This window comes from Magnolia sinica, chromosome 19, assembly GCF_029962835.1.
Source record: "Magnolia sinica isolate HGM2019 chromosome 19, MsV1, whole genome shotgun sequence".
Classification (NCBI taxonomy): Eukaryota; Viridiplantae; Streptophyta; class Magnoliopsida; order Magnoliales; family Magnoliaceae; genus Magnolia; species Magnolia sinica.
The window spans coordinates 15,810,707-15,836,279 of record NC_080591.1 but is presented as its reverse complement, the minus strand read 5'-3'; the positions used below and the strand labels follow the sequence as shown (position 1 = coordinate 15,836,279).

The window sequence follows — 25,573 nt, the reverse complement described above, 5'->3', positions numbered from 1 at the left end:
CTCTGCTTTGGTAAAAGACCGAAGGAAAGAAGTTCTTAGGGGATGACTATTGAAGTCTAGTCTCAATAATTCTTTGTCTAGGACAAATTCCTAATCATCGACCTTCAACATGTTTTTTTTTTATATTGAAGTCTGCTGGATTGAAGGTCTTGACAGAGCTCACCACTATTCATAGAACCATAATCCGACTCCAATGGAGATTCCATCTTCATCAAAGAAGACTCAGAAGAAGACAAAACCACCTTGAAGCTTGGAATAGCAACAAGGCCATCCTTCAAACTTCTGAAACAATAAATTTTGTCAGTGCATGATCGACTCCACCCTCCCAAGGACACGATGCCAACAAAAGGACAAGATTCCCTCTATTATCAAAGATTTCGTGGTTCCCCTCTTGCTCTAAAGCATCTCTTAAAGAAGACGACAAAAGTGAAGTAGTCTCGCAAAAGCCTTTCCGACTTAGCCTCATCAGCTCAGCCGTGTTAAAAGCAGAAATGATGTGGCTAGTCAATGCAGCTTTATCCAAGATTATGCGCCACTCCTCATATCGACAAATCTCATATTTGAAATAGAGTTAAGTCCGCAGATTTGAATCATGCTAGAATATGGATTCACCTCTATAAATTGGGTATTGCTTATGGGAAAAGGCAGAGTTCAAAAGAGAGTTACAGGTTCTAGTGTTAAGTATCTAAGTGTTCCTCTGGGTATTTGAGTGAGATTTGTAACAATTGCAATAGTGTTCTAAGAAGTCTAAGTTTGAGTGTCGTTATCTGAGAGTTTAATTATGTAAGAGTGCTATTTTCAAGTTTGAATTGTTATATTGCAAGAGTTCCTGTTGATCCTATTGGAATTGGAAGTATCAAAGACAAGTGGGTGTTCATCAAGTATAAACCTTATTTTACTACACATTGTTACTTTCAAGAAGACATACTTGTAAAGATTATCTAGATTACTGCTTATCTTGATAAGGGATAGGACTCTGTGACCTCTGCGTCGCAGTTCAGCCACTCGCCGTCCATCCAAGTAGGCATCCAGCTTTTCTCCTGGTGACAAGTCACTTTGTCCAAAACTCTTAAAGGATAAATGGATAAACCTAGACGATCTGCTTCTAGCAGACAGTCCTCTACTCGAAAACCATTTGCTCAATTTTTCCGTTCCTTTTCTAAAAAATGTTCTCATTCTGATGATTCTTCTTCTCCACAAGACCCACCCCCACCTGCAAAGCTTCCCCTGGCCAAAACAAGCTCATCCCAGAATCCAACCCTCTCAGCAGCCACATGCGGCCACACTGCAGTCAACAGCCACTCAAAGCCATCAAACACCCCTGACGGCAAGACCGTCAAAGAGAATTTCCCACCCCCAACACAAGACCTTCTTCCATGTATATTTGAAGAATCACATAAAGAAATTAAGTAATCAATAATTTATAGATGGAATTTAACATATTCACACACAACTGGTAAGCCACGAGCTATGTGATACATGTGCAAGGAAAGCAACATGCATTCTAAGTTAACATTGTTCAAAGCATTTCAATTCCCATAAACTTATCCCCAAAAGTCCGCTTCCAAACCAGTCACCTCACATACATGCGCATGCACACAAATTGCAATTGTGAAACTCAGTCCTTCTTTTCAACCAATAAAGAAACAAAGACAAAATTGTGTAGCTCATAAGGAAAAAGAGCAAAAACACAGACTACACTTCTAATTGAACTTGAACGATTTCTATCTTGAAATATGGAGCCCACCATTCTAATGAATGGACATTCTATCACTCACATATTAAATGGCATTCTACCATTTCAATATGATGACTAAGGACCTGTTTGGTAGACACCTGATTATGATTGAGATCGCGAGCTCTAATACATAATTATGATTGACAAAAATGAGACGAACCCATCATCAGGCGTCGACCAAACAGACCCTTAGCTGGCTATCTGAGCTAATGTCATAAGTACAAATCCAACAAAATATTGGTTTTAACTTAACAAGCACTACTTCTAATAAAGATATTGCAGAAAGAAGGAAGTAGGATTCTATAATCTCTATAATCCAAAAGCAAGCATCATCTAAGAAAAATGGGAAAGTTGACATAAAAATAGCAAGAAATACAGATTGAATCAGACAACTCCACTTAAAGTAGTATATTACAAGGTGAATGTCTAATGGCTGTGAATTTCTTGTTTTTTAAAATAAGAATACTCAAGTACCTTGAAGAAGAATCGTGTAGGGCCCAAGAAAGAGTCGCAGCAATAATGACAATCCAATTGATGTACACTAGAAAGAAATCAGATCAAACAAATCCATCAATCCGGGGCTCCAGAGCATGCCCAAACCAATTTTGTTTGTTCGAGGAGCAGCTCCCAAGCGGGCATGGCGGAAGCCACCACCACCTCTTCTCAGACATATCGTACATGAGCACAAGCAATGACCCTGTCTTGCGAAACCATATCTTGCCCCGACGATCGATGGTCTCGAAATGATGGAGGATCCCATGACTCAACTTATCAAACAAATGATCAGGCATGAAGCAAATCCCACACCACTGCTTCCCATCTCTATCAAACTCCCAAATTCCAATCCTCTTCATAACTCCAACCTCCTCAATGCCACCAACCAACACCAACTTCCCACAATGCACCAAGATATGCGAGCAAGCAACAGACGGCATTGTTGCTTCTACAAGACTCCACGTACCATGTTTCAAATCGAATGCCAGGAGATTATCTGGACCATGGCTCAAGCAAAACAAGAACCCATCCAAATACACGGCATTCCCCAGCATCGCAAACCGCCCTTCAAACTCTCCCTTGGCCTCCCACAAACCGGTTTTTGAGTCATAGACTTGCGAATAGACTCTATCCACAGTGCTAACAGCAATGATCTGGTATGATGACTCTTCTTCGATTATGGCAACAACATAAGGCCAAATGGAAGGCAACATTGAGGGCAAAGTTCTGTATGTTTTTGTGAAAAGATTGAAAACTACCATAGACCCTTTTCGGTCCTCAGCCAATACAAGGCCGCCATCGGACACTAGAGTGTGGCGAAGCTTACAGCAAGTGCCTGGGCACAAAGACCAGATATGCGACAGGGGAATCAACACCCATTTGTCTTCTGCCGGATAGTACGCGGCCGCAATGTCTTGATGGGTGAAGTCGGCAAAGAGAACAAAGTAGAGATTGTCTTCGTGGGGCACCTTTTTGTAGGCGGAGATGAAGGGCCCGGATTGGATGATGGATTTCCACGTCTTGCAGACAGCTTTCATTCGGAGAATGCTTGAAATCGGCAGGTAGGAGAGGATGTTCTCCCAAATGTGATCGGGAATAAGCTCCCATGCAGAGAAACTGAGATCGGATTTCTCTGTTTCAGCTGATGTATCCATTGACGGATTGCTTTGCATGGGATCTTCTCAGTATTTGGAAAAGACCCCGTATGGGTATTGCTGTGATAATGCGAATATTGAAGAGTATTTGGAGAAAACCGATGGGAATTGAAGAGATATGCAGAGGTTGAAGGATTTTCCAAGAACCCAGATTGCAAATCGATGAGATATTGTAGAATTGAAGGATTTTTCGAGAACCCAAAAGAAAATTGCAGAGATTGAAGGATTATTCAAGAACCCAATTGAAAAAGATGATGAATTACAGAAATAAAAGGCCTTTCTTTCAGAACCCAGATGGGAATCGATGAGAAATTGCAGAAATCAAAGTTCTTTTTTGGGTTATCCAAAAACCCAAATAAATAGATGATAAATTGCAGAAATCAAAGGTATTTTTTAGGTTATCCAAGAACCCAACTGACAATCGATGATAAATTGCAGAAATTAAAGGTCTTGTTTCAAAACCCAGATGGAAATCGACGAGAAAATGCAGAAATCAAAGGTTTTTATAGAGACCCAGATGCTAATGGATTAAAAATTGGAGAGACTGATAGGAAACAATGGGAAATTGCAGAGACAAAAGGGCTTTTCGGAGAACCATGTTGGAAATTGCAGATCTTGATGAGGGCTTTTGATTTCAGATGAGAATCGATGAGAAATTGCGGAGAGTCCTGTAATGCAAGGGATGAGATTCGCAGTAAAACAGGAAGAAGGCTTCGTTGCCTCTCTTCACCATTACCCTTTACTCCCTGTCATTTGTATATCGTGCTTCCAGCCTCGCTAAGCCCACGTGCAGCTGGTAATCGTGCGAGATCGTGTCAGTCGACAAATTAAAAAATGGTAGGGCGGATTAGGTACAACCCTCACCAGCAATTAACCAGACACTAACGGTCCTCTCGGCTTCTCTGTGGGGCCCACATTGATGTATAGTTTTTATATCCACGCCGTCTATCTATTTTTACATATCATTTTATATCATGTACCCAAAAGGGAGGCAAATTGAATATTCAAGTGGACCACACCATAAGAAGCGTTGTGGATTGAAAGCATGCCGTTGAAAAAAAAAATTGGAGGAACAGAAGTTTTGAATTAAGGTGATATTTATGTTTTTTCTCTTTATAAAAGTCTGTGTAACCTTATGAAAGGTTGGATGTCAAATAAACATTACAGTGGGCTAGAAAGTTTTCAACGGTGGAAATTCAATCCCACTACTTCGTGTTGTGAGGCCCACTTGAGCCTTAAATCTGCCTCATTTTTTGGCTCATGCCCTAAAATGATCGGTCAAAAATGAATGAACGTGTGGACAAAACATATACATCACAGTGGCCCCACAGATCTCACAGGACCGCCGGTCTCTAGGTCCTTGTGGGGCTAGTACTCAATCCACACACACACACACAAATGAAAAAAAAACAAAAAAACACAAAAAAAACAAAACAAAAAACACAAAAAACAAAAAATAAAATAAAAATAAAAATACGGATGAGGTGATGCCTGACCAGCGAATAAAATATGAACAAGATCCAAAATTCACGTGAGACACAGCATAGGAGACATACATCAAGGATGGAAATGCCCAAAGTTGAAACATAGATTGGCCTAGGATGTAACTCGTCGATTGTAATCAACCTATGTATAAGACATTTTAGATAGTGCCTGATTGTCAACTTCCATGATAGTTTATTACACTGCACTTATTGGAGTTTTGTGCTCTTGTTGCTGGTCCCATGTCTTAAAAAAGGGGTTGGCAGCCAGCACCAAACTTGCATAACTTTCATCATGAATCCCAACAATACGACATTCTGAACTCATTCTAACTAAAGGCTGGGCCCTTGATAGAGTGAGATGGCATAACAAGATTCATGTAGTGGACCCCAAGTAAGATCTGTCATTGGAATCAAAAGTTAGAACTTGTCTATTTAGGCTAGTCCATCAGAAAAATCATGGGCTTGGTCCAAATCCAGCAATTGCCAAATGAGTCAAGAGTACGAAAGACTCCAGCATTGCATTTAACCGATCTTTTGTCCTCAGGTGAATTCAAATTCAGGAAATTCATTAGTGCTGAATTGAGGTTGCAGAGTATGAAAGAAGGCTTGGTTCACGACCACCTCTTCTCTAAGGATAGTCAGGCATAGGAGACTGGATTTTTTGGGAAAAAAATCAAAGGGTTCCAAGGCCCATGAGAAACTCACCTTAGGCTCAAGGCAACATCTACTTGTGTCAATCCATCTATATTGTGGGGCCACATCTTAGAATCTAAAAATGGTGGTCCTGAAAAGCCATTTATACAATGCTGCAGGTCTTATTCAAGGACTAACTTGGACTGCAACACATAGCAGAGCTGTCTCGTCCTAAAAGGCCATAGCGCCAAATCCCTGCCAGATCGTGCCACGCCTCAAAACAGGTGGTGCCAAGGCCCTTGTGGCAGGCACAACCGCTACTCCTGGCGATCACCTTCCCTAGACATGGCGACTTGTGCCTTCCCTTTTTAAGCAAACGGCAGTGTCTCTAGGATGAATCCTTTTGTTCTCTACCATTTGCCTTGGTTGCATTCTCTGAGATGGGCAAAGCTGCAGGCTTGGGAGTTGCTCTCTCCATCTAGCTACTCTCTCACCAGTAGCACCAAGTGCTAACAGCACACATCCAAACGACATGGGCCATGACCTCTCCATCTGGATACTCTCTCAAGCAACACCAGGCATACCTCGTCCAAACAAATGGGCCTTGCACTCTCTCGCCTATCAGATGGTGCTAGCCTCTAATTACGCGCCAGATGCTACCAATGGGCCATCCAGCCCGGTGGGCCTGTTGCCCCCAGCTTAGACTCTGGACTGCGTTAGACTGGCATTTTAAGCCCAAGAAGCCCGGAAGGCACAGCTCAACATGCCCGTTTAAATTCATGGTCGGCCTTGGGATTAGTCATTCATAGCCCAGCCCAACCTGCTTAAAACACACATATTCACAAAAAAAAAAAAAATAATAATAAAAATCCCATTCCCATTGTCATACCCCTCCCAGCATTCCACTTTCACCAAGGTTTTCAAAAGGAGGTAATCAGGTATTTTTCTTTTTATTTCTCTTTTATCGCATATTTTTTGGAATTTGTGTGGGCCAACACTAGACAAGCCAAATAGTTTTCCTTTCAAAGTAGCCGCAGCATATGGATTTAAATTATGTTACTTGTATTATGTTAATGAATGTGATATGGGCCTACATAGACTAACTTAGATGGGTTATTTTATTCTAGGGCATAGAGGGATTTTTGGTTTTCTTATCAATGGTATTTCCATAATTATGGAACTTCATAAGATAAAAGAAAGAAAATGATGGTGTGAACTTTAACTTTAGCCCATTCCCCTCTCTACATTCTTTTCTCCTCTATCTTCTTCTATATTCCATGTCTCTTACCACTATTTTAAATGGTATCAAAGCTTTGTCATTTTCTTGTTTCTTGTCTTTTTTCCCCTGAGCCTGTTTGGATTCTACCAAATAAGTTAGTTTTTCTACTTACTGCAGTAGATAAGTGACTTATTTTAGATAAGTTTGGATTATGATTAGTTGTAAATAACTTTTTTACTTCGAAGAACATAATCACTTCAGTTAATTTTTTAGCTTTTCTTCTTTTCATAAGTTGCTGAAGAGATGCATCTGGAGAGAGAAAGAGAGAAGCTTATAAGTATTTTGTTTGCCAAACATACTTATCTTCTTAATAAGTAGAAACTAAGATAAGCTACTTGTGGAATAAGTAGCTTATCTTAAGCAACTTAAGACCCAAACGCCCCCTTAATGTCCCTTATCTTGCTTGTACTGAAATTTTCTTATGAAACATAGGATTTCTTTCTTGTTTCTTGTGTCGAGCCTTTTATAATGGTCCGAGTGTGCATAGAGGAATGAAGACATCAGCTTCTTGAATGATATCACCTCATGTGTGATCATTGCAAACATGTGGACTATTTGCCCTTATCGGATGCCATGCTTGTTGCCATATTTCTTCATGGCCAGTTGACGTTAGTGGACATGCGAATTGTTACTTCAGTTTAAGGTGACGTGTGCATCATATGAAGTTCTCAAGTGTGGTGCCCATCGATTGTGCTAGGTTAGCCTGCATTTGTGCTTGGGAGGTACTCTTCTTTAATTTGTCGTGGAGATAAACGGTAACCCAAAATCCGAATTTATAAACCCATTCTTGATCAAACACATTTGATTCCATCCAAATGCACCGATAATGATGCACACTTATCCACTTTTGAGATCGAACATATTTTTCTTTGCAAACATGATCGATCAAAGCCTGTTTGAAAATATTTAGTATATTATCTTATATTATTTTTCAAAAGATTCATAGAAAAAAACTTGTACAGTCCATTCCACCTATTTTAGTTCCTAAGATGTGGAATGTGTCACCCATCTTTCATGTCATAATCTAACGACAACCAATGATTAGCAGCACAGATCATCTATAAATAAATGCCAATAAGAATGACATACAAGATAGGACTTAAAAAATCTTCTTAGATATCTTCTCAAGAGACACGATGGCCTTTTTCTTTCATGAAAACTGAAGGAAATCTTATCGTTGGAACTTCATGTACCATTGTCATGAAGACTTTCAGCCGATATATTATTTAATCAACAGATCCTCTTAACCCTTCACCTTTGAGACGTAGATTCTATGATCCAAATAACATTCATGAATGCAGTTTTCACGTCTATTTGAAATATTTCTAGATCATATATACGGTGATAACTAAGATCATCCAAATAAAAGAGAATTTTGCAACAAGTGAGAATGTCTCCTCATAATTCAAGCACTTGATTTGAGTAAATCCATTTGCTACAAGTTTGCATTAAACTTGTCTATGTTGCCATCCAATTTCCTTTGATTTTTCATAACCATTTCTTTATAGCAACATTTTTCCTAGGTAGCAGGTCAATGAGTTTCTGGGCATTGATGTCCATGGCCTCAATCACATACATTTAAGAGGTATGAATAACAAGATGCATAAAAATACGGGAGGATGTAGTGCAACTAAAAATAAAATTATGTCATGTGATTTAGATACCTGCAAATGCCATAGAATACACTAGAAGCATGTAAACTGATCAAATTTAATAGGATTGCAGACAATTAGTTACAACCTTGAGCGTGGTTGACAATGGACAGCAAGAAAATTTTCAAAACACTGGTATTATAATTCTTATATAGGAACAATTGACATACCAAGCTTATAGGATCAAAACACATGATCTGATTTTTCAATTCCTTTCATCTTACCAAATACAAATTGCAAGAAAGTGCAAAACGCAGTGCTAAGGGATCTTCCTCTACTACGAGATCTGTGCGTAGTTCAAGTTCCAGCCTCTTAACTGCAAAATTTGCACAAAAATAACTTCACACCTAGATCCTTTTGACTTCCATAAAAATGAAATGAATCACTCTCGATATGCCACTTGTCACAATTACCTTCTCAACAGCATCGGATGTGACTGAAAGGTCTTGTCCATCCTTTAGGGATTCAACACGAGCCCTTACTAGATGGTTCTGTTCTACAGCCTGAAATTGAAGGGATGCATGAAGCAGAGGAATTTGATACAACATCACTATGGATAGAATTTTATCATGAAAAAGGAGCATAGCTTGCTTTATGTATTTTTCCCACCTTCTCCAACATGCTTGTCGACTGATGGATTTCATTCTTCTTGGCCCTTGTCACCTCTTCCTTGAGATCTCCTAAATTCGTCCTACATTTCGGTCACATCCCATTGTTAAACTAACATTGAAGCATTACAATTGTTCAAATGCATTATTTTCTTGAATGATTGCTTGTTTCTAGTGATGCTAACATTCTCATACTCATAAATTTATATCAAACTACTCATAATCTACTATAATCCAAAACCAGTGCATATCGCGCCCAATACGTACCAGTATCACCCATGATGATATGGGTGTATCAGTCCTGTATCAGCCCGAAACACCCCGATACAGCGTGATACAGGGCGATACGTAACAGTATCAGTGGTGAATGATACATTATGTAACACACCCATTTCAAACCTTACTGATACTATGTGATATAAAATTTAAAAAAAAAAGTAAAATACATAAATCACATCTACAATGAGCTAAAACTAACAAGATCTTTACTAAGCGCACACGCATGTGCAGTAAAGCTCATGGACACGCCACAAGTGTCAGCATGGCACATAGGTGTGAAATCCAATCCATCAATCAGGTTGGTCCGACCCTTGATATGTTTTCCCAAAAATAAATCTGGTCCACTCAGCATGTGGACCCCAATATTGGAAACAGATGTATGGGTTAGAAACTTCAGCCAAGTTTTTCGGAGCCCTACATTTCTTTTGCAAATTGTGGCCCACCTAAAAGTGTACCAACCGAATTCGCATCAATATAATGGTTCCTTTCTGATGGATGGATTGGATCTTGGACCTATCGTGCCATGTTGGAGCATGCACTGTGTGTACATGAGCTTTATTGCACACACAAGTGCAGATAGCAAAGCTCAACTAACAATGGTCTATGGATACTCCAGAGTTCTTTTCTCTCTTTTTTTCTTAAGGTAACTCAGTATATTAGCACCAAAAAGAAGATAGAAAGCCTGAGAAAAACTAGGGAATGATGAGAGATCATCCCTCACACTCAGGCACAAACTCAAAGGCAACAAAATGACAGGTGAAAAAACAAGGATAGCCCCTGAAAAGCACAGCTGAAAAACAACCATCCATTCAGGATGATAAGCTAGATTACATGCAAATAAATGAATTACAATCCCTCATAAAAGGTCAGAGGAGATCCTTCTAAACTCGAGATACGGAAAACCCAAGAAATTATCACCAAGAGAATTTCCTAAAAGCTGCTTTAAAAAGCATATATTTGACACTATAGAGTCTAAAAGAGAATATTAGGCTTTTATTTTCGTATATCCCATGTGTATGTCAGTCAATTAACCATCTTGAACTTGTGCTTTAAAATTAAACACTACTAGCAAGATAAGAGAGGGAAGGAAAACATAAGCAATATTCAACGAGGTTGGAGGGCAAAGAGTGTGTGTATGTTAAATGTTTAAAATTAATTCTATAATCAGAACACGTCTTAATTTTTTATTTATAAGAAAAGAAAAGCTTGACCCCAAAAAGGCAGGAGTCCGGGACAAAAAACAATGATGATGCTGACATTGTAAACAAAAAAAAAATCAATTTTTTACATTTCTACTGGAGCAATGTTTTACTCTTATATTAGACGAAAATTACTTGTCTGCAGACAGAATGTCAAGACTCTGCTCTTCCACAAGCTGCTCTACTGTATCAAGAGTATTGCCAACCTGCAGTTAATAAAATTTAAAGCAATCAATACAAAATATGAACTGCAATTTGAAAATACAAATGGATAAGCATTTTTATTCTATCATTAGGTAATGTCTCCTGTACAAGGAAATTTAAATTTTTGCATACCATAATGATGGCACTTAAAATATTTTTTTATCTCCTAAACAAAGCTACCAATATTGTGAATAAATTTCAGTTCCATCAATGAGGAAGAAGGCTGCAAAAACATTTGCGTATACATTCAATCAACATTTGTGGCAATTTCACTACCTCAATCCATTTGACTTGTTTCCTATTTTTCAAAAACATCGTTTTAGCCATAATTTCTTGAAATGTAATATTATACAAATTTTGGTTGAAAAGGTGAAAACCAGAAAATTACAGTAATAAGCATGTCATGTTGTATGAAATATTTTGGAAGAAATTCCTTTACGTACTGTATTTAAGCTCATTGCCCATATACATGATCAACGAAATGGACTAAATGGTATTCTCTGAACATCATTAAATGGTTTAACAGATAGTGAATATCCTTCTTAACGCACCAGAAATTCCTGAAAATTCATCACTTCCTGTACAGATTATTGTCTGATTTTATAGATCGAATAGAATGAAACCAACATGACTTCATTAGGCAAAGTTTTTCATTGATGGTGTTGAAAGTACTGAGGATGAAAACTCAACAAACTTTATTGCAAGGAAAGAGGCATTACAGAAGAGGGAAAGAGTTCCTAGTACATAATTGGCAACCCATACCCTCTTCAGTCAAAGTATCAGAGATTGTTTTGCCTGTCTTTTAATGTGGGTGAACAACATGTTTAGCCCATAGGCAATATCTCACATCTTGTTGAAAACAAAACACACCCCCATAGCTCAAAGTCCTTATGCTTGGCCCACCTAACAGCATTTGCCAAGTCTCCTTCAACAATTACTGTCCTGGAGGAGCAAAAAATCCTGAGGCCTGCCCCCCAATATAGGCAGTGTTTTCATATGCAATTGCATATGCCATTTTGGTAGGTCAGACTGATACAACCTTACTCGGATTATTAAAATGATTAGTCCAAATTCGAGGATATCTCCTTGGCCCTTGCAATCAAGCAAAAGATTGTTGGGGAAAATTTATCATTTTTATTAATGGCTGAGAATTATATAAATAATTGTAGCATTCCACAAAATTCAAATTCAAACTCGAGACTAATCCACTCCCCTACAATCAAGGCCAACTACTCCCTTGATTGTTAGACTACTATTTAAAACTCAAGTTGAAATTCAAAAATAACAAAACATCTTAAGTGGAGCTACTAGGCCCACTCTGCTAATCTAAATGGTTTAGCCCACCAGTTGACCCATGGACTAGGCCCACTACTTGATCCATAGACCCTAACATTCCCCACCCCTTGAGCAACAAACTTGTCCTCAAGGTTGGCATTGGAAATTTGTTGTAAAAGACGATCTTGGTCAATCTATAAAGCATCTGTTTTTTTCTCTTTGAAAATGGCTTTGGTCTCCTCATCCGACTCTCGCAAAAATAATTGTTGTGTTTTACATCGATGTCCTGGTGCAAACTTTTTATCACAATTATAACACAAGCCTTTTTCACGCCAATCCTGCATTTCAAGCCAATTGAGACACCTCACAAGAGGCCCCTTCCTTGTATTGATGGTCGCAGAAAGTGGAGAAGTTGCACCCGAATGGAAGGTTGTGGAATTGCGACACAACTTTTGTAATCACCCTTCTTGCATGTGAGCCAAACCCCACCGTGGCCAGCATCATGGTAGGATGGCAAAGCATAATGCCCACATAAATCTCCTCTAAGCTTGCAATAAAACACTCGACCAATGTTTTCTCAGACCATCCTTCCACGCGATTTGCCAACTTCTCGAACTACACTTGATACTCACCAACCATCCCCATTTAACATAACTTTGACAAAGTCTTTGCAATCTAACGGTCTGAATAGCACAAACAAGGCCTCGACAAACGTGGCCCATTTTGTAGTGGGATCGATATGTTCATACAATTGAAGCCAATGGTTCAGTCTGCCTTCCAAGTGAAAAGACGCAAGGAGCATCCTATCCTCTTCTAGTGTACCTTGAAATTTGAAGAATTGTTCAGCACGATACAACCATTTCGTTGGGTCCAGCTCAACAAATTTTGGAAAATCAACTCAAGCATATCATTCTCAAACCAATCCTCCATTGTTGATGTTCTTTCCATCCTTTCGATTCTGCATGGTCCTTGCTATTGTAGCGATTTTGATTTTGAAAGACATTATTCTGTACTAAGAGAGCTTCCATGTATTCTTTGAGTTCTCGCATAGTGGATTTCAATTCTCCCATATCATTCTCGACGATCGTCACTTTGTCTTCCATCTTGTGCTTGGGCATACCCAAACCTATCTCTGATACCAAATGATACGAACTTACTCGGATGATTAAGATAAGTAGTCTATATTCGAGGACGGACCGTCCCTCCTTGCAATCAAGAAAAAGATTGTTGGAGCAGATTTCTCCTCCCTCCATTAATGGCCAAGGATTACAAAAATAATTGTGGCTTTCCACAAAATTCAAATTCAAACTCAAGGCTAATCCACTCCTACAATCAAAGCCAACTATTTCCTTTATTGTTGTACTACTATTTTAAATTTAAATTTCAAATTGAAATTCAAAGATAACAATAGATCTTCGGTGGAGCACTCTATAGATCTGAATGGTTTGGCCCACCAGTTGACCTATGGACCAGGCCCACTCTATTTGATTTGACCTTAATGGTTTGGCCCACTAGTTGATCCATGGACCCTATCACAAACCCCATGTGCCATGACGGCATATGTGATTTTCTAGCCATTAGGCATTATACGATCGCACAAGCTATGGTTATGCAATTTGTCCATTGCATACACAATATGTGATGGCATACTAACCCTTGGGAGTTAATTTTCTTTTTTCCTCCCTTTCTCACCCCTTTTTTCCAATGATAGTGATGATGATGGTGATGCCAATGATGGTGGAGATGTGCCACATTTGATTAGGAATCGATGTGTATACGTATATCCTATTTTGAATTTTTAAATAATTTTGAATGTATAATGTATTTCTCCATAAAAAAAAATTCTATTGTTTTTTTTTTCACGGTTTTAAGTATATCTTTCAATTGAGTACTTATTTTATTAGTTAGTCTAATAGAGGTAATGTAATAAATATGACAAATATGAAAATATTAATGAAATAGGTAGAGAAACAATTCCAAGCGCTTGTAGTAATTTTGCATTTTTTTAATAATTTTTTCCTTTTTTGCTTTATTTCTCTGAATTTTTTCAAAAAAAAAAAAGTGTTCAGAGGGTTGTGACATATGCACAGAGACCCCCTAGGTTGCTTACGATGCTTATGCCATAGGACAACATTGAACATGAGGTCTGAAAACGGCATCCAAATACAGGCTTATCTATATAGATCATGTTACACTCAAGTGTTTGTCTACCCATATCCTAACTGCCTAAGGGGGTCAGGTTTGGGCCCTATTGAGAAGTCACGGTACCATATTCAAGGCACCAGATCCAAATCCAATCAAGTTCAGGTACCAAATGGCCCTCAGGAAATACACACATCAATACATATATAAATAGTGAGAGAGAGAGAGAGAGAGAGAGAGAGATGTATTGGAGAGAGCAAACACATTATTAATATAAGAGGCGTGTGGCAAACCCACGGCAGTAGGATATCACACCTCCCCTCATATGTGTGAGAGAAGGGGATGGGCAGCCCACCCCACTGAACTAAAGCCACACCTCTCCTCTTATAGATGTGATAGAGAGAGGACTTTGGAGCAAGTACAACAGAGTGAGGAATGATGAGAGAGAGGATGGTGCATATGTTCATTCAGAAGTATAGTAGAGCGCAAAGAATGAGATAAAAGAGAGGAAAGGGAAGAGACAATAGGGAGAAAAGAAGTGGGGCTCACTCCAATGCTTCATCGGGTCACATTCACCGACAAACAATCGCTATCGTTAGATTAGGTAAGTGAGTGAGCTCATTTTCCCATTTATGTGGTTGACTTGAGCAGGTCACCAGATTTCGCATTTCAGCTCTCTAATTTGGTCATCACGTGAATATGTTAATCGATCCGTTAGAACTCGAAAGGTCGCGTGTCACATTATCCCTGCCAAATAGTGTTATCAGAGAGTTGATCAATGTTCACATCGAAATCCATTTTGTCATCTCGGAATCACGTTGATCAACTCTATGATCCCACTATTTGGCACCGATATTAAAATAAGAAGACGACGAAATGGATTTCAATATGACTCTTTATTGTCCTACACAAGTCACACAAGCGCGGGAATATGCAAGAATCGATGTGTCTACGGTCATCGTGATATACACATGCCATCTCATGACACTTGTCCAAGGCGACAGAGCACTCGTACATCACGGAATTATTAAATTTATTGTGTGTGCATTGAACTATTACAACATGGTGCACTATCACACATAAATATCATTGCGCACTTGTCATGTTGCCACATGTCTATCCAGGGCCGTTATTATTAGAATGGGTTAATGATCGATTCTCTAGATTTCATATGAGGCATAAACCTCGAGAGTGCAATATGCGAGAGCCGTGTGTGTATGAAGATTTGGATACACCCTATAATTTATTGTGGGCATCGCCTGACCATTGCCATGGACAAATTCCTTTATTTTCTTTTTAGATTTTGATCGCTTTTGCCACACCCAATTAGGCAAGTGGAACTTTTGGGCCGAACTAATAATGATTGTATTACCTTTGCATCAATAGGTCTGAGTGGCGTCATTTGGACCACTGATGATGATTGTGCGTGAATAAATTTAAAATAAATGGTCTCAGGTGGTTTCTTTTATGATTGACTGATATTGGACCCTCTCACATGATTTAGCGACAAAGTAATGGCATCCAAGTTCGTTGTTGCCAATCTTTAAAAGGAAAGAAATTCGTTGGGAACAACTGTGATGACTAGCTTAAATCAATTAAGATTCTTTTACCTGAAGAGATGAAGAGGACGTGCTATACATTAGAGTTCGTAAGAAGTGAACCCGTGATAAAGAACAACAACATTCCTATAAAGAAATTGAAAATTGCACAGTAGAAATGCAAGAATCGAAGAAATAATAAAATTGTTGGGAACATCCTTCTTAGCTCCATGCACAAAGAATAGATCCCCAAATATCAAATTTATGGGATTGCTAAGGAAATGTGGGATGCCTAAATGAGTCTTCCCATAAAACATTGAACAGCCAAAATTAAAGTGATCCATATGGAGTTTGATGCATATAGATTCGAATGACAATTGAATGTATCATTCAGGACCAAATTAGGAAAATGGAGCAAATGATGACAGGTTTGCAAAATGTAGGTTGTGTTTTGATAGAGAATCAGAAAATTACAGACACGTTTCAATCTTTGCAGGATTTTTCGGCTCACATTAAGGACATCTTGAATCACAATGAGGCAATCAAGACATCTAAGGACCCGACTCATCACTTAGAGCATGAACTTTAGATGTAGGTAATTCAGTCTGGAAGCTATGAGTTTTCCATTGTAGAAAGTTGGAAAAGGAATACTTGCCCTAGAAGGAAGTTTTTAAAAGAATAGGCAAATAGAATCCTACCAACTATCAACCCAATCCACCCTATCACCCTCATATTCCTCCACATTTCTGAATATACCCACCTCTTTACCAACAACAACCACTTTAATATCAACCATATTCACCTTGAAATCAACCATACCCACCTCGATATCAACTAGTGAAACCCCCACAGCCCTTGACACAAATGTTGACCCTGTGCAACCAAGGAAAGATAACAAAAAAGAGGCGAAGGGCAAGGTGATGGTTCTTCTTTTATATGTGGAAGACAGGGCCATCAGGTCAGAACTTGTCCTAATAGCTAATGTAAATTTTAATGAATGAATTGCGTATTCAAATGCAATAATGCATATGACGAAGGACAGAGAAGGTTTTGTGGGTTTTTTGTGTGGGTTTTTGGACCATCCCACATAGAAGCCACAAGCTTTACATGAGAAAGAATGCATCAAAGGGCATCGAAAGAGTTGGCACTTATCATCTGGAGTCAAAAATATGAAATTCTATACTACTCAGAGGCAATATTTTTGCCACCTGAGTGAGAAGGAATCTAAGCTCCATCACATATCTAGTCAAAGAAATTTTTGATGCAAGATTTTGTAAAGACATCATCTCACTAACTCTCTACTGGTTAAGGAAAATGTTGTGAAAGATCCATATGTTTTTACAATGAGATGATGGACTGCTTCAATATAAAAAAATATTCTAAAAACCAGGTGTCCAAACCTATTATTGATAATCTAATGTTTAGTTACATATCCAAGGTAGAGACCAATGCACTGGAGATTCTTGTGGGAGAAGATGAAAGCAGGTCGGCGGTTTGGCAGGTAGGCTCAGATAAGGCCCTGGGGCTAACAGTTTTACTATTGCCTTTCCTAAGGTGTTTTGAGTTGTGAAGAATGATATTTCATCTTTTACCAACAAGCTCTATGTAAGGGGAAAATTGGCAAAGAGGGCTTCATTTATAGCCTTGGTTCCAAAAAAACAAAAAAGAGGGTGCGAAAGAAATTGCAAATTTTCAGCCTATCAGCTTGCTTGGAACTCCATACAAGATTCTAGCCAAAGTGTTGGTTAACCGTCTGAGAAAGGTGCTAAATAAATTATCTCATTCTGCCAAGGTGCATTAGTGAAAGGAAGGCAAGTATTAGAAGGGGCTTTAATTGCCCACAAGTGTATCGACCAAAGACGCTGATCACACAAGTTGGGTATCCAATGCAACATAGATCTCAAGAAAGTGTATGATAATGTAGATTTGAATTTTCTGTAGTACATGTAACGGGAAATGGGCTTTAGGTTCATTGGAGGAAGTAGATACGGGTATGCGTTTCATCAGCAAAATAAGCAGTCTTAGTTCATGGATAACCTAAAGGCTACATCAAGTGTATCTACAGGCTCAAGCAGGGGAATCCTCTATCACATTACCTATTTTTCATGGTCACAGAAGCACTAAGTCAAATCCTTGCCAAAGCCATGATGGAGGTTTTGAAATTGAAGGAGTCGATATAGAGAGGAACGGGATGAGTACGTCGCCCTTGCAGAATACAAATGACACTTAAATTTTTTGTGATGAATATTTTAAAAAGACAGAAAAATCTGAGATGCATCTTGAAGAGTTCTGAAGACATCAGGTTTGAAGATCAATTACGGTAAATGTGAAGTGTTGGGACTGAATGTCGACAGTGCATTACACGACTTGCAAACCCTCCCCATTTCACAACTTGCAAAACCCAAATAAAGCAAAGGAATGATAATGGTGATTGTGCACGTTCAATAGCAAAATGCCTTCTTAAAATCTCTTTATTTCACAACACAAATACAATGAAAACTAAAAATAGAAATAGTAGCATATGCATACCTGTGTCTCCAGACATATTGAGTCAAATTCCTCCTATGAAATTCAAAAGAAATTGTTCAGATTCTCAGAACTTGGAAATTTATAATTTACATGCCATGCTAAATTTTAATATTTACCAAAAATGAAGGGGAATAACAACAATGAACCCACACAAGAAAGACAATGGAAACTGGATTAGAAAACTGCTGTATTAAATCTTTAAACCAGTATTGAAATTGCAAAGTATGGTACTATGTTTGTCAGTAGCATTTTTATTAGGGTTTGTATCCACCACTTCTTTAAAGCTTGTCATAATTTTTTTGTATATGGTTACAATCACCACTAGGGAGGGAAGGAAGAAGAAACAAACAAGCTACTTCCAATTTCTTGAAGGGTCCGAAAATGGTTAGTCAGGAAGCCCCGCTGATGAAGCTTCAACTAATCAAAAGATTTTTTTTTTCGTTTATTTCTTACACAAACTGAAAATCAGAAGGGAAAGCTATAGCCCCAAAATTCATTGATTGTGGTCGATGAAGGACCTGGAAATTCAAGAAAATAATGATGGCCTTAAATTTTGGCCCCAACGAACAACCATCCTCTGCAATTGTTCAAGGGATCATTCAGATTTGGGGCATTTGGATCCCTTGGATATTTCAATTACCAGGTATTGCAATGCCTGGTTATCATAATTGTTGGCAATTAATTTCATTTTTTTGGCAAACCTTTGTAGTAAGCATAGTGACAGCGGTTTGGTTAGCCAACAAGCTGAGAATCACATGTGATCTGCAGGTTATTTATTTAAGAAGTGTCCCAATTAAATGGGCAAGTACGCCCACTCTTATACCTGATCAACTACAACTCTCAAATATAAACTGCTTATCATGCAATCAAAATGATGAGTGGAGAGGATGTTACCCATGTGAACAAAATTTGTGTGTGATCCACGATGGCAAGGGAAATAAACAGCCCATATTGATCATACTCTAATCATTGATCTAGACCGCCAGCATGTGGTTCTCACCCTAACTATTCATTAAATGGTTAGTGAAATGGACGCCTATATTAATCATACTACAAAATGTTCCGATCATTAATCTAGAACATCCATCATATGGTCCCACAATTGATTTCCCAACCCTAAAAAATAACTTTCGACAAAGTATCTTAAATTTCCATTCAATGGATAAGCAAATGGACGGTCCATAATGATTGCGTCACAAATGGTCCAGTAGTTGAAAAAGACTATTCATCATGTGGGACCAAGGTGTACCAAATCGGTTATGTATCAGTTGTAACAGCCGATACGTAATGGTAACGACCAAGTCCATTACGTGATATGGGGGTCGAAATGGTGACCCCCCAATTTTTGGCTTACCTCGGATCGACTGTTACAGGGGCCATAATGGCCATTACGCCCCATAACGGTCGTTACTGCCCGTAATGGTTAGATTGTAACGGCCATAAACGTCTAGTTTTTTGTCCTTTTAAATTACGATTTTTCTCATTTTTTGGCATGTTTCTCTTCCAAATTCTTTCCTAAACTATTCTACTACAAATTCTAACCACTCTAAGCTTGAATTTGAGGATCAAAACAAGTTATTTCAAGGATTTTATTGAATCGAAGCTCCGTGAGCCATTTTTCAAAAAAAATCAAAAATCAAAAATAGGTATCTACACCTTTTTTTTTAAAGTCTCTGTTATTATGGTTGAATATGATGCATTATTTAAATTAGAACATGTGAATGTGCATTTTACAAATTATGCAACTAATTTTCTTCTTCTTTTTTTGTATTTTTTTTAATTTTCGGATTATTTTCCATCAATGTTTAAAAATTAGCAAACACCTACACATGTGAGATATTTTGATGTTAAATTCATTCTACTATATCTATCATTAGTATTTAGATAGTTAGAAATTTAAATCTATGAGTTGTAGTCAATTTCAGGCTGTTAGGTTCATAAATTCATCAAACCACCCGATGCAGTTTTTTCACTAAAGAGTAGACCGTTAAACCACCATAAACATGTTCAAAATTATAAATGAATGCATATTTAGAATTTTCTGAATTTAATGGAATTTTTTAGAATTTAAAAAATTAAAATTTTAAATAAATTTTTTTAAAAAAAAAAAGACCATTACAGGGGGCATATCAGCCGTTATGGGGTTGTAACGGCCAATACCGGGCACCGTTACGCCAACCGTTACCGCAACGGTACACTTTGTGTGGGACCCGCCATTGATAGTCCATCCCTCTCAAAAATCACTTCCATTGGATGATCCTCACTATCCATTCAACCATCGTCATCATCTAAGCCTCATCCTAACCAATTGGGAACATCCAGAAGAATTTTGTTCCACCATTCCAGTCACACTATCAAGGGCCATAATTTCTAGACCATAGGTCATCAAATCTTTCCTTGCCACATCCACCCATGTCCTTTTGGGCCTTCACCTTGCCGTTTTAGAGCCTTCAATTTGCACCAACTCACTCCTAAGCAGTGCAGTTCTTCGTCTCCGTTACACATGACCGAACCATCCAAGTCTACTTTCCTTCATCTTATTACCTATTAGTACGACTCATAAGTTCCTTCAAATGCATTAGTTTCTAATTTTATCCTTCCAAATCTTTGCACTCACCCTATGAACATGCTGTTCCTTAACTATTGAACATTCTATCCGTAAAGCATGGCTAGTCTTATTGCCATCGTAAAATGTTTCCCCTCCCATTTGATTGGTACACGGAAATCACAATAAAACTCCATAGTCCATAGGCACATCCATTTCTTCCACATAACTCGAATTCTATGGACAACATCCTTCTCAATCTCTCCACTCTCATGAATTATTGACCCAAGATATCAAAAATGGTTATTTTTGGGAACTTCTTGATTAATAATCTTAACTAATTTGGTAATTCCTCGTTTCCACTCTATTATTACCAAAGTTGCATCATGTATATTCTATTTTAGTCCGACTAATTTTAAAGCTTTAGATTCTAAAGCACTCTTCCCTAACTCTAGCTTTGTGCTTACCCTCCTCGTCTTGTCAATCAAAACTATGTCACCTACAAACAACGTACACCATGGGATCCCTCCCTCCAAATGCCTCACTAGCTTATCCATAACCAATGTGCAAAAGTATAGGCACAATATTGACCACTAACGCAATTGGAAACTAACTCGTCTCTCTATTAATGGTCCTCGCATTTGTGATCACTCCCTCATACATGTCCTTAATTGAGAATCCTTGCATTTGTGATCACTCCCTAATACATGTCCTTGATCATCTCAATATACTTGAAACTCCTTTCTTTCCCAACACCCATCAAATTAACACTCTAGGTACCCTATAGTATGCTTTCTCTAAGTCAATATAGATCATGTGGAGATCCTCCTCTCCCTATATTTCTCCATCAGTTGTCTAAGTAGAAAAATAGCTTCAATAGTAGTCTCATAGAACTTCCTAGCATGAAGCCAAACTGATTTTCTGATATGTCCATCCCATGCCTTAGTCTTTGCTCAATCACTCTTAGTGCATCTTTGTGTCTACTTTAGTCTTATAAAAAGGTACCCATTGTTTGAATTATCTCTGATATTATCGTTATGTCCAGCTTAGCGATACCGATAACACCGGTAGTATTAGCAAATCCAGGCATCAATAATGTATCGCTAAGTATCACCAACGTATTGATATCGCCAATATTTTCAATTATGTAAATTCTAGACGTCGCTTATATTGCCAATGTATCGATATCGTCAATGCTTTCGACCGCATAAATTCTAGGTAACACCTGCATCACAAGTGTATCGACGATATTTCAATAATATAGCCAACATAGAGATATCACATAAAGTTTGTTTATTAAAAAAAAAAAAAAAAAAATCTATTTCATTTTTTATGAGCACATTGTTGTATGCAGTTTCAATTTGTCACTGTTAATATTGATAATATCTCAATATTATCATTATCGTAGCATGCGCGATATCAAGACTACAATCTTTCGTTTCCTTTCCAGTTGCTGATGATTTTTTGGCAAAATATCATGAGTTGTTGATATTCTTCAATATTAATGAATGTTTGGATGGAAGGTTGGATGGATGATTGGATGGTTAGACTATTTCTTACGACAACACATGCTTTTAAGCCCCCATTAAATGGAAACGTATTGTGTATACATTCTTTTTGCAAACGTTTTATTCCTAACTATGCAAATATGCGTATTTTAGCATCTCCTGAAGTTACACTAAAAATTCTACCGTTTTTCCCATGTTTTCTCGGATTTTCGGTTATCAGCGATATCGATATTGTTTTCGTATCTCTGGCCAACGAAACTTGTAGCGATGCAGATACTTCGAACACTGCAGGTACCACAATACTTATCCTCCATCCACATAGCATTTTCTTTGATCTTACAATCTTGTTGAACGACTTGTCAACCAAAACAACCCAATATCCCCACGCATTTCCAAACCTCTATTGGTATACCATCTGATCTAAGGGCCTTTGTTGTTTTCATCTTTCTCAAACATCTTCCACTTCAAATATCATAATCCTATAGAAGTATCTATTGCCCCCGATGCCATTTGAGTTTATGGTTCCTTGTATCCCTATGCTCTCAAAGTAACTATCATTTAAAAAATGTTGAAAGTAGCTTTTACACCTTTCATTGATTTCATTGTCCTTAGTGAGTACTCTCTACTCCTCACTCTTAATGCATCTAACATGATCTAGGTCCCTGATCTCCCCCTCTCATTTTGCAAGTTAAAAGACATCTTTCTAACATTCTCTTATCCCTAATCTATCATAAAGATAATCATAAGCCTTAAGTTTACTATCACTTGCTATTTTTTTTCAGCAATCTTTTTGGCATTTTGATATTGTTCTAAACTCTCATTATTTTTAATCCCTTGTCACGCTTTGAAACATTAACGCTTCTCGTTAATAGTATTTCTACATCATCATCCCACCACCAAGTTTTCTTATATGAGTGGCTTTTCCCTCTAAATAGTCCTAAAACATCTTTCGCCGCTTTCCTAAAGCACTTAGCCATCTCGTTCCACATAATATTAACTTCTTCCTTGACGTTCCACTTTCCTTCTACCATCAATTTATTACTGAATAACAATATTCTCTCCTTCAAAATTCCACCACCTCGTTTTTGGACACCAATTAATTTACTTCATTTCTTTCATCTCTTAATGTCAACATCCATTACCATTAATATATGTTGTGGAGTCAAAGTCTAACCTTAAATAACCTTAATCCTTTACGTATTGAATGTTTTGTCTTCCTAATTAGAAAGAAATCTATTTAGCATGTATATATTCCACTTTTGAAAGTTACTAAATGTTCATCTTTCTTTTTAAAGTATGTGTTTACTAAAGCTAGATCGTATCTCATGGCATAATCAATAATAGCCTCCCTCATCATATTGATGAGGATATCCGAGCACCATTCAAAGCATACCAGAGGAGGAGAGCTTTGGCCCCAGTTCTAACATCTCTACGGTTGGATGATCATTATATGGGGTATGGATCGAGTACGTAGCCATGTTGTAAGACCACATGCATGTTTATGCATCTTTGAAGGCCCCACACTAGGAAGATGCATGTGGGTTGCACATAGTAGCGGATTTGACACATCTACACCATTGGATTCATTGGATACATTGGTTGGACCATTGGATCGTGACAGAGGACCATCTTGGTCATGGGATCATCCTGATTGTGGGCCATTGGACACGATAGAGTCATTGGATGGCTTAATTTAGTTGTTTTGTTTATTTATTTTAGGAATTTTAGTTTGTTTTATGTTTTAATTGAAATAAGAGGGTATTTTGGACATTTCTTAGCACGAAGGGTGTTTTTGTCAAAACACCCCAAATAGATTATAAAGGCTTGGGCGTGTGAATGCCCTACAATTATTATGCATTGAATAATTATTTTTATAAAAAAAAAAAACCCTACCCTTTTGTGTGAGCAAAAAAAAAAAAACCTCATGTGATTGGAGTGGTGTGAAGCCATGGAGCGATTCCAACTTATCTCTCTCTTATTATCTTCTTTCAAGGTATTATCTTCACTTTTCTCTTCGTTTCTCTCTCTCTCTCCTTCTCTCAATCTCTCTCAATCTCTCTCTATTCCTTTATTTTCCATTTGTTTCCCTCATCTCCAAAACCCACATAAACCTAAACCTATCCTAACTGTACAATCGTATGAATCCCCACCCTTGACCCCACGGACGTGACCGTACGGCCAACCCATTCCCCCTTTCTCTCCCTCTTTGATCCTTCATCCTTTCCCCTTAAAACCATAACCCTAAGCCTAAAACCCTAACCTACAACCTAGATTCCCAAAACCCTAGCTTAACTAATCCCAAAACCCTAATCCAATTCCCAATTTCCTAGTTCCTAAATTAATCCTAATCTACCAAATGCTACTAGGACAAGTGATCCCCTTTGAATTAGGATTAATCCTTATGCTATATGAAAGTTCTACCTTCCATACATCCTAATTGAATAATATCTTCTAAAGATCTCATTGCGGGATTATTGTTTGGTTTGAACTTGAGCATATTTGATACTTGAATTCTTCAAATTTGTGGTAGATTAGTTTTAGTTTGTGCCTTGAATTCTCTAATTAATCCATTATTTGATTTTATTGCTTTATTTTGAGTTAGCTCATCAATCCTACATCAAATTTTGGTGATAGAACCTAGGCTTAGCATAAGGTTTAGTATGATCCTCAAATTAGCATAGGACTCTCATTTTGCATTTAGAGTAGGTTTTTCATATTGTTATGTCTAGGGTTAGCAGTCCTTCCATTTTCATCACATTGCATCTGGAGTCTTTAGTTCTTAAGTTCTTCATTAGATCCCCGGTTTATGCCCACTTGTACTGGACATAGTTTTGGTCTACACCACACAATGAATTCGAAACAGCTTGCCGAGGCTATCAATGCCATCAATAACCGTCTCACAGCAATTGAGACCCAAAATAGAACCACCAATAACCAACCAGCAACCCTCAGGAATGAGACTAATACTCGCATGACCCAGTTGGAAACCTCCCTCCTAGTAAACCCCAATGATGGGGAAGATGGTCAATCTCAAGTGGGAGATCAAGTTAAAGGACGTGGACGAAATCATGGCCAAGGTAATGGTCGTGGTGGAGTGCGTACCCAACCACCCCTAGGAGAGTATCAAGACCAACATGATTCCTATGAGCAAGTAATGAAAAGCGTGAAAGTTGAGGATCCAAGTTATGACGGTTGCTTAGACCCCATGGCCTTCCTCGACTGGCTTATAGACATGGACCATTATTTTTGAGTGGTACGATATGTCTGATCGCCATCGAGTGAAATTCGCCAAGATGAAGTTGGTGGGCCAA

At 38.1% G+C, this 25,573-nt stretch overlaps 2 protein-coding genes across 3 annotated transcripts in view; both read right to left on the bottom strand.

Moving 5' to 3' along the window:
• Positions 1-1,172: 1,172 nt before the first annotated feature.
• LOC131234530 (F-box/kelch-repeat protein At5g15710-like) lies at positions 1,173-3,387 on the bottom strand. Its single transcript, XM_058231470.1, has 2 exons — positions 2,339-3,387; positions 1,173-1,368 (listed from the first exon to the last, which is right to left on the bottom strand). The coding sequence occupies exons 1-2, from the start codon at positions 3,385-3,387 to the stop codon at positions 1,173-1,175; spliced, it is 1,245 nt and encodes a 414-aa protein (XP_058087453.1).
• Positions 3,388-8,477: 5,090 nt separating this feature from the next.
• LOC131235045 (uncharacterized) overlaps positions 8,478-25,573 on the bottom strand; it is a 31,080-nt gene continuing 13,984 nt past the window's right edge. For both annotated transcript variants that reach the window (XM_058232141.1, XM_058232140.1), the window contains 5 exons: positions 18,210-18,242; positions 10,657-10,727; positions 9,045-9,126; positions 8,849-8,938; positions 8,478-8,751 (listed from right to left, as the gene is read on the bottom strand). In XM_058232141.1, the coding sequence (XP_058088124.1) occupies positions 8,713-8,751; positions 8,849-8,938; positions 9,045-9,126; positions 10,657-10,727; positions 18,210-18,242 (315 nt within the window). In that variant the 3' untranslated portion in view covers positions 8,478-8,712. The remainder of the gene's footprint in view (positions 8,752-8,848; positions 8,939-9,044; positions 9,127-10,656; positions 10,728-18,209; positions 18,243-25,573) is intronic.